The sequence below is a fragment of the Oryzias melastigma genome, linkage group LG14 (genome assembly GCF_002922805.2).
Source record: "Oryzias melastigma strain HK-1 linkage group LG14, ASM292280v2, whole genome shotgun sequence".
Taxonomy (NCBI): domain Eukaryota; kingdom Metazoa; phylum Chordata; class Actinopteri; order Beloniformes; family Adrianichthyidae; genus Oryzias; species Oryzias melastigma.
In genome coordinates, this window is record NC_050525.1 from 29,289,119 (window position 1) to 29,308,027 (window position 18,909).

The 18,909-nt window shown below is 41.6% G+C and overlaps 1 protein-coding gene across 3 annotated transcripts in view; it reads right to left on the bottom strand.

Moving 5' to 3' along the window:
- LOC112140163 (polypeptide N-acetylgalactosaminyltransferase 10) overlaps positions 1 to 18,909 on the bottom strand; it is a 62,033-nt gene that overhangs the window by 2,998 nt on the left and 40,126 nt on the right. For 2 of the 3 annotated variants that reach the window (XM_024263054.2, XM_036215367.1), the window contains 7 exons: positions 17,624 to 17,809; positions 13,742 to 13,925; positions 10,241 to 10,358; positions 3,442 to 3,549; positions 3,056 to 3,277; positions 1,608 to 1,724; positions 688 to 837 (listed from right to left, as the gene is read on the bottom strand). In XM_024263054.2, the coding sequence (XP_024118822.1) occupies positions 688 to 837; positions 1,608 to 1,724; positions 3,056 to 3,277; positions 3,442 to 3,549; positions 10,241 to 10,358; positions 13,742 to 13,925; positions 17,624 to 17,809 (1,085 nt within the window). The remainder of the gene's footprint in view (positions 1 to 687; positions 838 to 1,607; positions 1,725 to 3,055; positions 3,278 to 3,441; positions 3,550 to 10,240; positions 10,359 to 13,741; positions 13,926 to 17,623; positions 17,810 to 18,909) is intronic. The other variant, XM_036215366.1, reaches the window with a different exon arrangement.

Genomic DNA, 18,909 nt, shown 5'->3' on the forward strand with positions numbered 1-18,909 from the left:
TGGATGGATGGATGATGGATGGATGATGGATGGATGATGGATGGATGGATGGATGATGGATGGATGGATGATGGATGGATGATAAATGGATGGATTTGATTAGCTCAAATCAACTCTATGACGATTTATGATTTCAGGTATTTTTCCCAGCCAGTTAGATTTGGAGCTCCTCAGGGTTTTGTATTGGGACACTTCTTCCTTTGAAAACACAGTTTTTTATGTGATATCAAGCATGTTCCACAGCTTTAGCAGTCTGTTTCTAAAACATCTATCATTTAAAGCATTAAAATCAAAGAATGATGGAGGGAACTTCTGGAGATGATGTAATGATTATTACTGCAGTCAAAGGTTTGAAGTTTGAAATGTTTAATTTATGTAACAATTCACAAGTACTTTTATTTTTAAACATATTTAAACAAATACTCTAAGAATGTAAGTTAGAAAACCTAAAAGCTTCAGCTAAAAATACTTTAACTGAATGAAGTGAGAAGTTTCTACTTCCATAGAAGTCTCTGTGTTCAAATATTTAACCTTGTAAGCATTTGGGTGAATTTCTCCGTCTAAAAGCCCTCCGTGTTCTGGTACTCCATCAGAACCATCAGAAATGCTCAGCGTCTGACACACATGATGCTCTGCTGACCGCGGGAGGCGGAGCAGCACAGTCAGGACCTGTTTCTTCCACGGTACCTTCCGGTAGCGCCACAGCTGGTTCCCCTTCATGCCGTGGCAGTCGTACAGCGTGACGGGGCTGCTGTGGGAGACGGCGTCGAAGCAGACCTTCCTCGTGTGCATGGGGTCGCCCACCCGGATGTCCTCCCTCCAACCCAACGTCAGCACCTGCAGGGAGGGCAGATCAGCTCAAACCAGGTGGATTCTCTGCTTATTTTATCGGCTTCAGGGGAAAATCTGCTTCCAGTTCTGGATATAGAAAAGTTTGTAGACAAAAAAACATTCTAGTAACAAATGAAACCAGGATGGTTCCTGCTTCAATGGAAAAATGAGAGTTTGTCCCGATCCGAAGACTCCCCCCCCTTCTCCCTCCCCCTTGATCCTGTCCGGATTATTATTCTTTAAGTTTCACACTCCAACAGAGGGGTCTAAAATCCACCGTCGTGAGAGTAAACTGTGTCGGCTGAGAAGCTTTTCCTCACGTTGTGTTCTCTGAACCACAGAAGTTTACGTTTACATGTAAGTAATGACTTTATGTTGTAGTGAGACCTTTTCAAAGCTGTTGTCATGTATATTTGAGTGCTGGAAGCTCCGCGCTAATGCCAGCAGACTGGAGTTTATTGATGATGTCATTGAATGAAAGTCCCGTCAGACACTAATTTTTCATCACCTCCGTTTGGAGCAACATGGAGGATGAGGATGGGATTAATGCCCACACCTGCCAGGTGAGCAGAACGACGGCGTGTGAAAGTGCTGCGGAGCAGCAGCAGACGTAACGCTTTCCTTTTTTAATACATGTGACGGAGGGATAAAAAAGTAAAAGTTTAACTTGGTCCTTTCATACCTCTGAGTTTCATAAGTTTATGCATGTTTTATTTCATGAACCTTCACAACCCTTGGATCCGTCTGCAGGACGGACTCATCCTGAGCGTCGGTACCTGTCCGTGGCTCCAGCTGACTTCCCCTCGTCCTTTCACGCAGCTCTCCATCCGGATGGGACTCCCGGACACAAAGTGTCTGATCTCCATGCACATGCCGCTGGCCACGTTACGGATCTAGAGAAACCGTCAGAGCACAGACAGCTGAAGGCAGGAGGAGGCGGTCTGCGTGGACAGAATAACCACAGACACTTCCTGTGTAAAGGCTCAGACTGTTTGTTTGCCTGCAGGCAGTTCCCGGTTCCCCCGCTGGGGCGGGTCTGCAGGGCGAGGGGTCAGAATTGTTGTTTCATTGCTAAAATGTTTCATCACTTTTTCTGTGGGATGTTTGGATCCCGAGCCGGAGCAAAGCCATCTCTGACTCACGGCTGTCCTGCTGTCTCTGACATTTCCTCCTCGTGTTTCTGCAGCTGTGAGTCACGGTTTCCTTTTTGAGTCCTCTCTGCTGCCGTAGCTGCTGCACAGGTGACATTTGCATCCATAGCAACTCTTCATATGTCTCTTTGGCTTTTACTTCTGAATTCAGACGATGTATTACACCGGAGGATGTTGTAATAGTTTTAGGCTTCTGTGTTTTTATGATCAAAACATTTTAATCAACGTTTTTTGACAGTTTAAGCTGAAATGAAGCTCATATTTCATCTTTATAAACACTGTTCAGCTGTTTCACTTTCCTGATGAGCATAAAGAGTTTTAAAACAAAGATTAGTATTTTTTAACTTATTAAAATAGTGACATCCTGTAGATTTTAGCACATATTTTACCACTTTTACACTTCCCAACAAAACATTTATATCCTGCAACATTTCAAAATGACTTATTTACATTTCAAAAAGAGTAAAGTCCAAATGACACGACTGAAGCTGTTTTTCACACTGTTAATGTTTTAAACTATATTTCATCATATTTTCCTATTTTTAGCAGTCAAGTGGTTTTCCAGCTGGAGGTTTGTCCCCTGTAGGACGATAGTGATGACTAGTGCTGTCATGTGATTCATTATTTTGTGCAATTAATTCATTGTGACATTCACTAATTAATCTAATTAATTAATTGAACAAAAACAGATGTTCTGGGTGTGGCCGAGTCGTTTTTTGACATGCTAGATGTTCCAATTAAATCAAGGCTTTGCAAACCGCGGTACCGGACGCGGACTGGACCACCGGTACCGGTACCCAAACACAGCACCAGACGCTGTACTGGGTCAGGGTACCAGTACCATGGTAGGGGTACGGTACCGGTACTGGGTCAGGGTACCAGTGTGCTCGCGTCTCGGTACTGGACCGGTTCCCGTGATTAGCCAGCATGTCAAAAAACGACGAGTTGGGAAAAGAACGAGTTGAAAAATCTGCTCTTAAGCAGTGAAATAATGCCAACAGTTTGAGTCTTTGATCCTTTGAAGTTGAAAACAGAAAGTCTCGACCCCTAAAACAAACTTCTGCGGTTCTCACCTCTCCCCAGGCGGCTGCAGGCGGCTCCACCGGGGGGTAGTGTTTGGGCAGGTCCCAGGCCACCTCCTTCATGAACCACCTGAAGTTCTTGCAGTTGAGGCGGCTGCGCAGCTCCTTCTGCGCAGTCATGTCTCCCGCAGACAGGTGGCGGTACTCGGGCCGGCGCTGGTAGACGTACTCGGCGTACTCGTCCATCCACACCTCCGCCACGCGCTTCAGGTTCTGGAAGGGATTTATTTCAGTGCTGCTGAGGTTTAATCCAGCAGAAATGATGCAACAGTCCTGAGCCGAAGCTCTAAAATAACCTTGCAGTTTACAGAACACCCGTGACCGATCTGCTTGGTTGCTTTTGTGGCGAGCCGCGAGGGCTCTCGGCGTGCTGTTACCTTCGCCAGGCTGATCCCACCAGGAACCTTGTAGGGGACGTACTTCCGGTAGATGTGTCCCACCCTGGAGCAGGGGATGTCCTCCATGCGACCACCGCACATCCACACCTGCAGAGAGCGCAGATGCAGAGCGCTGAGGAGAGCGTTTGCAGCGCAGCGGCTTTAACAGGATTAGGAATCCACGGAGATGAGATGGCAAGCAGCAGGATAACAGACTGACCTGCCAAACGAGCGGGAATGACGGTTTAAATTTAGCCATCACAAGGAAAAATTATGCAAAGTAACAGGAGAAGCTTTCCAGGAAAAAGGCCGTGTTGTCTCTTTGAATTAGGCTGAAACTCTTCCTGCAGGTTTGAGTGCGTGTGAAGCATCTTTATGTGCTTCTCAGACTGAAACAAACCCTTTACAGCCATTTTCTCTTTTCATTTCCTTACTATTGTTCCCCCTGACAGAAATCAGACGTTAAACATCCCTCAGTTTAATCCTGAAGCTGCAACAAAGAACGTCTGCACCGAATCTGTGAGGTTAAAGGAGAATTAAGCAAAAACAAGAAGAGAACAAACAGGCTTTTGTCTTTAAATTGTTCGGCTACACTAGAAAATGATTTTTCCTTTGAAAAGAAACACAACATCAATAATTTAGTGGACGTTGAAACATAAATGAAATGTTAATAAGGTGACAGGTTACCTTAAAAAAGCTTCCAGAAAACTGTAGAACACAGAGCTGAATAATGTAGAACAGGAAACATGTTTAATGCTAAATTAGCTGAGAAGAGATCAAAAAAAGTGTATTAATGACTGGAATTAATAATAAATGTTTTAATTTAGTGAAGGTTAAAATGTAAAATGTGTGAAATATCTGTGGAAACAATACAAAACAAATAATAAAAGGTGGAATTTGTAAAAATATCTCAAGTAAAAACATGTTCAGGTCATATTTTTTATAAACATTATTTTAAAAATAATTAGTACTAACTAGCTTAGAAAAGAGACTGTATTTCAAAGATTTAAAGCTTTTCTAGTTTTAATATAGAAGCGGTGAAAGTCAACTGTTGGGTTTCCTCTGTAACTCGTGGTGTTAGAAGGTAACACAACAGGACTGTTCGAGGCTGACTCCACTCTCAGCTCAGGTTTGGAAAATGCACAAAAGGGGGCGGGGCTGAGTGGGGGAGGTGTGGTCTGGATCTGTGATTGACAGTTAGCTTGAGGTGTCGTATCATCTTCAGTATGGAGAGTGATGCCAGAGTCCCCACCTCCTCCAGAGGCAGACCCTCATGGTCCAGACCAAAGGAGACCCGCGTCTGAGTGGTAAACGCAGCTAGCATCACAGCTAATAAAGGCTAACGTATTAAGCTAACAATCCAGAGTGAAACCTTGATTCCAAATCCATCACCAGGACGGAGTTCTCTGGTTTTAAAACTCCCAGCATGCCTGCTGTTGCTTTATTGGGGTTTTTTCTTTTTGTTGAGTCTCATTAGAGATCGTGGTTCCATTCACTTTCTTGATGGTTTCTCCCATTGAGATGTCATCTTTTACTGATTAATTCTTTATTGGAGGTGGTGGTGGGTTAATATTCTTTTCACCAGCTACTAGATGGCTGAAAATGTTAGTTCGTTTGGAGTTTGTGGCGGGTTGAGAGTTTGACTCAAACAGTCGTGTCCTTCCGTCCAGAGGTGCTGCTGCAGGACAGAATAAAAGCTCAAAACCAGAAAAGGAGAAACTTCAAAGAGTGAAGGGTCAGAAATGTTTCTGACTGTTTTGTCATTAAAATGTGTCTGAAAGCACAAAGAAGAACAAGTTCAGATGAAAAAGTGAAGGAGGTGAAAGAGGAGAAACGTGAAGATGCAGGAGATTCAGATGGTCTGACAGCTGAAGTCTGAGACCAAATGAGTTTTAACAATAAAGACAGAAGGAACAGAGCGCGAGGAAGGTGGTGTGACCGGTTTACACAGAGAAACCTGGAGGAACGCTCAGCATCGTTCAAGGACAAACAGGCTTTGACGACGATGGCAAGACACAAAAACACGTTATGGAGGAGGACAGACTGCAGGGATCATGCAGGTTTACTCCTCCACAGCAGGTCCAGGACTGGACTGAACACAACAGGACCAGGACGGTTCCTGGAGATCTGAAGAGGTCTGACTGACATACAGGCCACTCCAATGATGCAGAAGCTGCGAGGAACCGACAAATCAATGTGTGCTGATCAGTTGTCAATACTTGTGCTGATTGATGGAGATAAGATTAATAAAGAGGATCCAGACTGAGGAGCACACAGACTCTGAACAAAGAGGAAACATCTGTTCCTGAGTTTGTTTAATTTTCTTTTGGTCACTAACATAGAATGTTCATGTTGGTTTTATCTAAATAATCTGGACAGAACTGAATCATTTTCATCTGAGTTGTTTGGAGTAACTTGGAGTTTAATTGACTTTTTGTGTTGCGACTTTAGCTGTAAAGTAACAGTTTACAAGGAATTAAATTCAGTAAACTTGTTCAGCTCAACACATTAAAGGGTTCTACCAGGAAAATTCTACTTTTGAGGTTTTAAATGCATTTTACTGCTCATTCCTCTTCATAAAGAACCCCAAAGTGGTATTTTGATCCCTTCATGCCCCTCCCATACCCATGAAAACGAGCGGTTGGAAACGTGCTGGTCAATGCCAACAGCTACCACCTGGAAGAGTCTGTGATTCAAGCTCCGCCCCCAGACTAACACAACACTCAATTTATCCCCTTACCAGTGATAATCAGCGAGAAAAAACTGTCATTTTAGATCCAGAATACGTATATCTTCCAGTTGTGTCCTTTCTTCAAGAAACTCCAGCTCAAACATGTGTTTGTTACTTTTTCTGCGGCGCTACCTTAAGACCCCCCCCCCCACAACACCTGTACCGTCAGAGCAGGTGTGTTGTTTTGTGAAGGAGTTTAGCGATGGCCAGACCTACTAAAGGATGATCTATCATATGTGCATCCATCTTTGAAGGAGTTTGGATTATTTTGTGGGAGAAATACAGAGACACGCATTTAGTCTGGGATGACGTCATGACAACACCAGCACGCAGCGGGAGGCGGAGCTTCAGGAATCGAGCTGTTTTACTTCAGGGTAGGGAAAAATCCATGAAATATAACTAATATTCAATAAATAATTCGTTTCGTGGTCCAAATGTAATATATGAGCATATATATGGATATAGTTCACCCTGAAAGAAAATCCTGATGGGGCCTCTTTGATACTGGAGGCCTGCTAACATGGTCAACCTAAAACTTCTCCACTTTGAAGTTCTTTTTACATCAGGAAATGTTTTAAACTGATAAAGACTGAAAGGTTTTAGTGTTTACTTTATGTGTGTAGATAAACTAAAAATTAAACATTCAAATTCTCTAAAACTAAAATTGTTTTAATTCTTTGTACTTATTGATTATGCTTCCTGATAGCTATGTCTATATATATATATATATATATATATATATATCTATATCTATATCTATATATATTAGGGCCAGGAATTGATTAAAACTAATTAACTAAATAATCACAAACTTGGAAGAAAATTAATCGTGATCATAGTTAATTTTTTGGTCCCTCTATTTCCTCACTACTTATTATCTGTGAATAATCATAATATGAAATCGCACAGATTTAAACCGTTTATTTTAAATTAGTGCCGTCAATCCATTACTAAAATTAATCAGCTTAATCGCAGTTTTGTGTTGTGATTATTCGTGATCAATTTTGTTTTCAAACAAGAACAACAAAAAATCACCTGCTGACTGTCATGAAGAAATGTGCGTCTGGTGTGAATTGCAGGAGAGAGCGGATGATCCGCACATTCCGCTCCCAACACTCCACTCCGCATATTCCGCTCCCAACACTCCACTCTGCACATTCCGCTCCCAACACTCCACTCCGCACATTCCACTCCCAACACTCCACTCCGCACATTCCGCTCCGCGGCACTTCCACATCCAGTGTGAACCTAGCGTAACTCTAACCCTCTTCTGGGTCCGTGAGGCCAAAAAAAACACTGACCAAACGGATTTAGACAATAGTGATAACATCACGCTCAGACGATCATCTCACTTTAAAGCTGCAGCTTCATTTGTTTACCAGAGAACTCGCTATTTCTTCTTCTGCAGTTGTTTTTAGATATTTCAGACTCATTCCAGTCAGATGTGCTGTATGTAAATGTTAGTTAGAACTAGATGAAGTTTTCAGGCTCATGTACACAATTCAATTCTAATCTGATCCTTGATCCGATCAGAGACGTTTTGCACATGTAAACTCAGAAATGGGATTTCACCTCAAATCTCAGGATTATTCCAGGAGCTTCAAGAAAACAAAAGTAGAAAGAAAATGTTTCCCTTGAGAAATCTGTGAATGTAATTTGAATAAAAGTCATTTGAAGTTTAATAACTGAAAGTAAAGACTAATTTCCATCTCATCTGTTCAGGTTTTCTATGATTTCAAATGATCAAACTCTGATTCATAATTATATAAAACGTCTCTCCTGTTTGTTGTTGTTTACCTGTGTGCTGCCAGTACTGGGAAATTTGGAGTTTTTTGTTGTTTTATCAATAAAATCTTAACGACAAATGTTCGCAGGTTTTAGACGTTAACAGGTTTTGGTAAATTTAAATCTATTATGAAGCTTTTAGAAAATGTTCCTCATTTCCCATCATGCACTGCATAATGTTGATCCTGCTGGTCCTGAGGTTTGCATCTCTCTCACATCCCTTCGTCCTGCACGGCGGCTCGGCTTCCTCCTCCAGCCGTCACGCTCCGCCATCATCTCACCAACAGAACTGCTGCTGCTCCCATGCCGGCGACACCAGAACCAAAATAATTGTGTTTCACGTGTGAGAGCAGCCCGGGCGTCGGTGGGACCAGCCGGCCGGTTCGGAGGATTAGGAGGAGAGTGGTTAATCTTCTCACCTCAGGAGACGGCGCCGTATCTGCTAATGGGGATCTTAATAAAGAGGAAACCAAATTGAATATCTGAAGGAGACCTAAGAGGCACAGCGAGGCCTGTCGAGATAGCAGCACTTCCACAGGTCTGATCATCTGGGCTGAAAGAACTTTGCTTTGGGATATTAGGGGAATAATGAGTTACAAAGATGAAAGCTTCAGAGCAGAATTAAAACCAAGAGAGATTTTCTCACCAGGATCAGCCGTGGGTCACGAGGAACCTTATCATCCGGTTCTACAGTCCTGCAGTCTTTCCTCTGAGTTTAGTCCAACACTGCTCAAGGTTTCTAGTTCTTCCTGAATAACTTTTGGGTTATGATGGTTCTCGGTTTTCAAATGTCTGCAGGTTGAGTCATGGCATCTGGACCAAAGGAAGTGTTCAGTCAGGAACTGGTGGATGCAGGACAACTGCTCAACTGCTAAATCACTATTTTTCAACTTCCGCGACACACAAGTGTGCTGTACCATGAATAATTGTTCATTTTCTCTTATCTAAAAACATTTTCCATCACCAAGATATCAGCTCTGTGTAAATCCAAAAGGTCCTGATAATATCTGAGTATTTAGGATATGAACGATCATGAAATACTTTTTATTTGCATTTATTCGATTCTATTAATGACATTTTTTAAAAGAATGACGGTACAGTACCACAGTTTAGCCGATAGCTGTTAAACTCTCCACTGATTATTCATGGAGGTTTGAGCAGAACGTCATCAGTCTGACCAATCAGACGCGGTTTACGTCCTCACTTCCTGGTACCGACATGGAACAAACAAAAACAGCAGCTCGAGATCATCGGGGTTGATCCCGCGGGAAGATCAGTGGATCAAATGATAAACCTGTCTCACAGCTTTCTCACTACTGTTAGCACTCCATCTCCCAAGATGCATCTGGTTAAAGCGTCCCTTACTGCGCTGACAACAAACACAAACATGGAGCAGACTGATTGAGTTCCAGATTTTAAGCACTTTGAAGAATTTGAAATCAAGTTTAAATAAAAGTAATAAGAAGCAAGAATATCTTTAAGAGGCCAACACACACATTTAAACTCAACTGAAAAGGATTTATTCAATTTTATTCAGACAAAAGCAAAACTTGAATAAACATGAATCTAATGTTTGTCTTTAGATAAAATTTATCTAACATGTCGTCATTATATAGTTGTTCCAAAATGCTTTGAAATAAACCAAAAATAATCTATAAATGAATCAATATTTGGAGCAAATTAGAATTGTTTTGATTTGTTTTGGGTTTTTTTAGTTTTCATGAATTTACATTATAATTAACTGAAGGGAAAACAAATACCTAAGTAAACTTTAAACTAATTTAGTTAAAAAGTATTATTGTCAACTATCACAGCTGCATTTTCAAGCTTTCTTTGCCTCAGTAGTTATAATAAAATGCTTGAGATTGTAGAGAGACTGTTCATCGATACAGACTACAGAGTTTCTCTTTTTTACATTTTGGTTGTTGGTGCTGCAGGATTCTTGTCAAGGAAAAGGTGAACCTCGGCTCAAAAAGGTTGAAAAACACTCTGCTAAATAATAAAATGTCTTTTATCCTTTTTGTTTTGGATCACGGATCAGACGGGAGGAGACAGACTAGTGTGGGCAGGTAAGAAAATACCCGAAACAAATGCAGAAGGTACAGTAGGGAAGGGAATATTTCTTTAAAATATGCACAAAGACAGATTCTTAAAGTACTCTGTGTGTCTGAAGGCATGTGGGACATTCTTTAAAGGTGACACGGTGACAAAGAGAGCAAAGAAACGAATCATCTCATCCATCCTGAACCAACCAGAGCAGAATCATCGACTCAGTCGGCTCACCTTGAAGGAGATCTCGTACTGTTCTCCTCCCCAGATCTCCAGACCCGTGTCGTAACCCCCCAGCTCCCAGAACCACTTCCTGTCCACGGCGAACAGCCCGCCGGCCATCACAGGCGACCTGGTAACACGAAGAAACAAAAACACTTTCGTTTTTATCAAGAATATGAACTTTATTCATTAGTCATCACTCCTTTAGGCATTATTGGTCTTTGATTCCTTCCAAACAAAGACTTGAAGAATCTTCACGGCTGTGACTCTTTAAAGTCAAACACTTCCACTGAAAGGCTGAAGAATTTCAGCCAGCTCACACTGTGACATCGGTCTCTGCTGGGGGGTCAAGTCTCACCCTCACACTGTGATGTCAGCAGGAGCATCAGAGTTCAGACCTGAGGACTGTGGATCAAGTCCTTAATCCGAGTGGATGACTTGATCTCCACGTGGGGAAAGGAAAGCACGCTCGCTCCTGTCAGCTCTTGAAGTGTTTTTAAACGGTTCTTCAAAATGATCCCTCATTGAATTCATGAACAGCGTCGGTCGGCTGGATCCGTTCTTCCGACTTCAGGATGGAAACAGCAGAATCAGGAGGAAATGGAGAGAAAAGGTCATGAAGGAAGAATCAGAACCGTTTGGACCTTTGAATGAGTTTAGTTCTTTTAGCGCTGGCGGTCCCGACTTGTTGAGGGCGTGAAGCAGTTTGACGTCAGACAATCTTTTCACAGACCAGCCTGTACGAGGACGAAGTTAGCTTTTGATTTTTTATCCTTTCCGATTTCTGTAAAATGGATCTTTTACATTAAAGCACTACTACATGAAATGTGATTTGAAAAGACCGTTTGCAGTTTTAATTTTCTTTGTGTTTACAGTTTTTTGAAGCATACATTGAATGAATGAATGAATAAAATGGTTTATTTCAAGCAATCACGTCATAATAAATAACATATCACTTAGTGAATCACAAGTAGATCACCTGAAAGGGAGTGGAAGGAAGCGAACTTATATAATCCACCCCGACTCGACCATTTTCTCTACACGAATTATCAAGATGTGATTTAGATTTTCCCTCAAACGTCAAACTGGAGGCTAAAAAACTGAACTTCAGCTGTTTCCAACTTAAGGTGATGATAAATAGAACAAAATAAATGACTCAACCTTAATAAAACTGGTATTTTTACAGATAATAATACACTGAATGTTTGCATGTATTTGTAGATGACCAAAGAGAACGACTGTATCTTTGTAAAGAGTCAGTCACTGTTGGAGAGACAGAATCCTGGAGTATTTCAAAATAAAATTCAAAAAGGATACAATTGAAGCAAGGAAAGATAATTGTTTTAATATGACAAGAAATCTATGTGACTAAAATCAAATACTCCAACATTTATTTATGTATTTAAGTATATATATTTTCCAGAGAATAGTTTTTATCTTGTGCAATTTGAGATTTGGGGAAGTAGATGGAAAACGATCATGGAATCTTTGGTTAAACTATAAAAAGAAACAGAATAGTTTTAAGAGTTAGTTTGTGAACCAACATTTTTATATTTTGTTTGACTAAAGGTTTCAAAGGAAAAGAACATGGTTTTTGTTACGGTGTTAGAAATTGTTCATGGAGTTAAACATAGTTCCAAAAAATATACAGAAACTATTTACTATTAGAGTTAGTCAGTATAATTTAGAGGTATTTATTATGGTGAACAGGTTAAAGTTCAGACCAATGTAAAGGTGAGATGGTATGAAATCATGGAATCTTCTTTTGTTGGTTAAAAAACGTCTTAAATGTCGAAGGTGTACATGATTAGAGAACACGTATGTAAAAGGTTGGATTTACTGGTATTTATTAGTAAAAGATTGTTTGTTTAACGTTTTATCGGTTGTTTGTTTATTCTGTACATTTTTGTAAATAATTCAAACGATAGACTAAACCAATGAACATGTGACATTTATGTTTTTATTATTTTGGTCTGCCAGTGACCCATGGGCCGGTACTGGTCAGTAGAACACGTTTATGTTGGCATTTTCAGTGAAGCAGTAAGTAAACAAACAAACTGATAAAAATGTAGACTTTGATCTGGAATCTTCAGATCCAGAGGAAGAAATCTAGGGATTTAAAAAATCCTAAAAGCACACGAGAGCGGCTAAGCCTGCAGGTTTTTCCACACATTTTTCCCATCAACCCACCGCAGAGGTTGTGTTCTGACGGCCTGCCGGCTGCAAGCGGGGCTTGTTATGCTGCTGATCTAGATTACTGCTGCACACCTGAGGCTGACTAACTGGGGCAGCAGGTGTAAACACGCAGACGCATGTTCATGACACATTTCTGATGAAGCTGTTTTTAAACCAAAGCCAATTATCACCTGGCTCCAGCACGCCCCCCCTCTGCTGCAAAAATACCCCCACGTCTGGATTCAGAGAGGAGCAGGTTCTCATGTGAGAAGGGCGAGGCAGCCAGGTGGTCTGCTGCTGCTGGGGGTCCCTGAGGAGGATCAATTAGGAGGAAGGTCTTCTCCTCATCATCAGTGAAGAAAAATACTCCAAAGCTTTCAGTGTGAGAGAGAGTCGAGTCTTTGATATACAGGCTTTATTTTTATATAAGGAAGAGAAAGATGACGCGTTAACACTCACAATTAATACATTACAGCTGACGTGTTAATATTTATTAACCCACTCAGGTGTCCTGCTGTGCAGCTGTGAGATCATCATAGTAAACTCTGTCTAAAATAAACTTCTTTTATATTCTCTGATTGAGATTTTATTAAATAAAAAAAATGTGGTATTCATTTGTATTTCTTGGACAAAAGGAATCTTTTATTTTAATAAAATATGAGGCAGAGAACAAACGTCAATCTGACGGCTGTAATGTTGAGCTTAAGACCCAGAATCTGTGACTCCAGCCGGGATTTTTGGAACGTCCAGCTGGAATTACACCTAAAACTTTCATTCTATGTGTTACAAACAGTTTGTTAAACATTTTGGGGTTTCTACAGCAAAATGAATCCCATTTTTCCAGATGAAATTTTCTGTTTTTGCATAATTTTATGTCTTGTTTGTGAACACAACATGTAAAATGACTAAATAAAGGTAGTGTCACATCGGTGAGGTTGTGCTGATTTAAGTGATTCTGTGTTTCAAACGGAAAATACAGAAAATTCAAAATTAGACCCAAATTGTGTTTGAAGCCCTGAGTTTCTAAAGGGTTAAAAGGGAAGACAAAATACTCAACAAAAGTAAAAAAAAATGTTCTTCAGACCAAAAATGCAAAAGATAAGAACGTTTCTGCAGACAACAGAGATGGGAAGTGGGGTTCAGCTGGTCTACTAGGAGTCATAGAGAAGCACACCTGTCTTAGACTTAGACTTAGCTTCATTGATCCCTTTGGGACGGCACCTTTGGGGAAATTACGTTTTCAGCAGCTAACAAAAAAGTATACATAATTAATCTCAATGTAAGGTGTGTTCTGACCCGTTTGACGCCTCTGTACTGATGGGACGTGTGCTCACTCACTCAAACGGTTCCGTCGGGTCGTCCGTCTTCATCTCAGCAGGGATGGGGATCCGTTTGTAGTACATCTCCCAGTCGAACGCCCCCCTCATGGCGTCCCCCGCCTGCGTGTCGTAGCCGAAGTTGTCGTGGTCGATGACGTCGATCATGGGGCAGACGATGGTCTTCTTGTTCTGGACAATCCGATCTAGAGACACAGATATGTGCTGGTTTTAGATGTTTATAAGATGTTTACCGATGATGTGATGGTTTATCCATCAACACTGGACAGGTAAACGTGGTGTGTTCCTGCTGGAGAAAGGTAAACCTTTAAGTCCATCAGTGGTCCAGTCATCAGAGAAGTCAATCCACTTCTTGGTTTTTCTTTTCTATTGTACTGACAGTGAGATACACTCCAGCTTTTCTAGATATATAATCTACTAGATTCTAACAGAATGAGAAACACTGAACGGTGTTTGTGAAGAACGAACCAGCTGGTGTGTGGCACCATCTCTGCTAATGTTTCTGCTGTTAAGATCATTTAGGAATCAGTTTTAGGAGTTTTTGTACTAAATGTTTTGGCTTTAAACCCAAACTTTGTTAACCCTTTATTACCTGAGGCGTCGCCACTGACGCTTACACACAAAATCTTTAACGTACTGAAACTTTTCAAGCGTTAACACAATAAGTCCAGTAGATTCTGAAGGAGAAAAGCGAGACGCTTACATCAGAGAATATAAACAGCTTCCACCATCTTCAGAAGAGCTGCAGGTGTTCTGAGGAGTTGTTGGTACATCAAGTCTTCATACTCAGAATCTAAAGCAGGACAAACTATTCAACAAACTGGAAACATTTCTATTGATTATCCTTCAAAAAGTCTTGATTTTCCTGTAATTCTAAAGTCTCCACGTGGTGCGCTATAAATACTTTGTTTTTATCCAGCATTCATGCATGTTGGAAGATTTGTTGTTTTTCTGACGTTCGTGTGTTGTTTGAGTCGGACACTCATCTTTCAGATCATTCCAACACCACCTGAACGCAGCATTTCCTTACTTTACGTAAATCCCTGAAGGACATCAAACAATTGGTGCAATTATCTCTCAAATGAGAACGAAAGTCACAAATTTGGAAAAAAAAAAAAAAATCCATTTAAAAAAAAAAATATATATATTAGTTTTAAATCAAAATGTAAGCATATATTTTTCCAGATTCAGTGTTGTTTGTTTCTCTTTTTACCAAAACACTCCACACATCACGTCTGTCAAATTTAGAACCTTTTGTGGTCCAACGTTTGCCCACCACTAGTCTGAACGGTTTCTAACCACAAACACGAGGTAGAAACTGCATTTTACAACAATTAGAGATTTTCAACCTCATTTTCATGGTTGGTTTGTTGAACTAGCATCTCCTCCTTCAGTGTTCTCTTCACAAAGACTCTGAACCTCGTTTAAGGTCATGACAGACCGTACGTGTTCAGAGGAGGATGTTCTGGAGCTCAGGATACTGTGGTTCTCCAGGAGGTGTTGCAGACAAACGTTGGATGAAACTCGTTCTCTCAGGCATCACTTTGTCAAACGTTCTCTACGAGGATACTGAGATTTTCAGCAGCCTCTCTGTGTTATTCCCCTGCAGACACTTTTCCTCTTAACGTAGGACGAGGTCAACACGGCTCGCTTCATCTACGGTCAGAGGAGCGGCGGCGCCCCGCTGAGGAGCCGGGCCGGGCGCCGCGCTCTTATGGAAAGGAGCTAACGGAGGGAGTGGAAACGTTTTCATGGGAGAGTTCAGAGGCACGAAGAGGGGGCGCTCAGGCTCACAGTGGGGGGGGCTCCAAACTGTTTGATGCTTCAGAGTTTTTGCTGCTCTTGTGGAGAAAGCAATTTAAAAGAAACACGAACAAAGTTTTGCTCCGACTGCAGAAGGAACCTTTAGAAAATCACGTTTCCAGTAGTTATTTTCCAACTGTCTTTAAACACAGTTCATAAGGGGTCCAAGAAGGGACAAAGAAGTCTAAAATAACGTAAATAATTCTTCTTTTTTAAGGTTCTCCAGTTTGTCCTTTAAACAGGTGAGAGTCAGTTAGAGCAGAAAACCCTGAGAATATCCAGAAACTACATTCAAGCTAACATTTCATTAGTCACTGGTGTGGTTGGGACAAAGAGAATAATTTAACCAAATGTGAAAAATCTTGTCATTCTAAAAATAATAATAGTGATTTGAATTCTTTAAATAAAAAACTAACGTCCCTTTGATTGGTTGCTGTTTCTGTAACCATCTCAGTTTCCTTGGACCGGATGGTTCCCTCTGCCAAACCAACATCTGGAGGACGTCTTCATCCAGGTGATAGATGGGACCAACTGGTATTCCATGGACGCCCTCCACCCTGGAGGATCTTTGCTGATGACCTATCACCGACACATGCAGGACAAGACTGACCCGCTGAGCCGATTTAGAGCTCAAGTCAGCCTCAAAACCAACCACAGAAGGTGGAAGGGCTTCATTCACCAGCACGAACAATATCAGGAAGTCAGAACCAAGACCGGAGTGAGTGTTCCTGTACGGAGCAGAGGGATGAAGAACCACAGTAAAACTTGACAGAACCTTCCAGCTTCACACCAGAAACTTGAGGAGGATATTTAGAATTTTCTGGCCAATGAAATTCTTTTGTCCCGATTCAATCAAGAACAACAATTGTCTTGAAAAGACGTTGGACACAGATTGGACCAAAGACCGTTAATAAGAACTGGAGATATCAAGTGTTGAGGTCCCTCATAGGAAATGCTTTAGGCTCTGCCCTCGTGAAATCAGACCAGAGGTTTCACGTCAGTTGGAGGTTGGAGAATTTAATTGGAACAACCAGAACGTCAAGCAACAACATACATTTTTAACCAAACGTCGATATGTGACGAGTTGGGGATGAGAACGTGTTGGTTCTGAGGAGGGAAGAAGGTACGGTCACACTACACTCTGGACACCAGATGGAAAAAGAAAAAGAGGACGGCCCAACATCACCTGGAGCTAAACAGCAGAAGCTGAGCTGGAAGAATCTGGAGAACCATCTACACTTTGGCCCACAGCCGTCAGAAATGGAAAGATTTTGTTTCTGCCGTAAACGTCTCAAGGCGTAGGGCAGTAAGACAGAGATCCTCTTGGTTACAGAGTATCTGGCTACAATATGGTTTTCACTGATGTCTAAAATAAATGACTGAATATTTTCCTCAAGCAAAAGCTGAAGATCAAATCCAATATTGAAACTTTCAGCATTAAATAACTGCATTAAATCCGTTCTTACATGTGGTTTTTACTACGTTGTGCTTCAGCAAACAATAAGAGTGGTTGGAAAAGAAGGACTGGACTTGGATGTTCTGGACAGAACCAGTACTGTCAGAACCCCAAAGACTGGATGGTCTTCACTCAAATGAAACCTGATTCCGACGGCTGACCTGCGTTTCTCTGTCGGGTGGATTTTCTATCTCCTGAGCTGAAGTGGAGCTCTCAGAGGTTTCACTTCCATTTCAACTCATTCTTCAGAAGTTTTGATTCTGAATCAGCTCATCAAAGAACGTAAAGACAAGATGGAGGAGGTGAACATCTGTCATGCTTGAGAGGAAAAACTCAGATCTTCTGACATCTTGTCTTTGTCTCAGATCAAATGTGGGCGTTTGGTTTCTACCTCTGAGGTGCAGAGAATGAGAAACTTTACCAGCATGAGCTGCTTTTCATTTACTTAGAAAAATGGAGAAAGCATGAAAACAGTTTCCAGAGTTTGACTTCTTCAAACAATATTCTGTAGAAAGACCTTCAGAGGGAACGTCTACAATCCTGATCAGGATCAGTCCTGATGGACCCCCTTTCACTGGATCCACCCCACATGTCAGCGTCTCCACCTGCACGTGCGCTCCTTACCCAGCAGGGGGGGCAGCCAGTTGACGTTGGCCTCGCAGTGAGAGTCCAGGAAGGTGATGACCTCTCCTTTGGCGGCGCCAGCGCCCAGCAGGCGAGTCCTTATGAGCCCCTCCCTCTTCTTGGTCCTCAGGATGCGAACCTTCGGAAAGCGCTTCATGTACTCCTCCAGCGCCCCCTTCAGGTGTTCTGAAAAACGTCAGACGTTCTTTCAGAGTCTGGAGAGCATCATGGACGTCCATGGATCACATGATTACAAAACAGGTTTACCTAAATCCGATTCAAACGCAGCAACACTTCACATATCTTAAACATGGCAGAGGGTGTATGGTGATCTGGGTTTGTACTGCAGACACTGAAGTGAGCTCTACTTTAAAAATGTTCATTTTTGTCTTTTTTTCCAAGTCTTATTTCCAAACTCCTTGGACCACATCACAAAGTGTGGATGGAAACTCCTGGATTCACAAATCCTCAATATATGTCATTCTTAAGTACTTTATGCGCCCCTCATGTCTGCCGAGGGTCACTGAAGTACGGAGAAGTACGAATAAACCAGTCAAAGATCAGATACATGCGTGCTTCATTGAATTTCTTCACTTCAACATTCAGGACTCTGGGAAGAAATCACTTCAGCACCATGGACAGCACCCGCTGCTGTCTTACTGAAGCAGATTCTCCCGTTCATCCATACCAGTTCTGAGTCTGCTGATAGGTGCTACCTGACACAGCCCACCTGTCCACCTGTGTGGTGTGAGGGGGGAGGCCCGCCAGGACAGGGGGAACCCGGCGGAAGTCACAGCTGTGGAGATCTGCGAGAAGGTCCCGTTTGCACATTCAGAGTTTTTTGATTGTGACCCACATTCTCCATGGTACCTGACCCCACCCACCACTGAGACGCAGGATTGACATTTCACTGCAAAATGTCTTAAACATCTTAAAACAAGAATAGATCTGCTTATTTCTTGTACGCTAAAATCATTCTTCTCACTTAGTAGATTTTATGCCAGATTATTTCCCTTATTTTAAGAGTGTTGATACCTAATTATCTCAATAAGATATTAAGGTTTGTTACTAAGATTTTATTACCTATTATGAGTAAAAAACATTTGAAACTAGAATCTCAATGGTTACAAGAGTAACATCTTCATTCAAGCCTGTGATATTTGTATGTTCGATCAATGCAGGAGTTTTGCCTTAATTCGGGAATGTTAAGCATAGTGAGAGAAGAATAGTGCTAACAATAGTTCACTATTGTTTTTAGTATATCTGGCTGGTTTTAAAGAAACAGA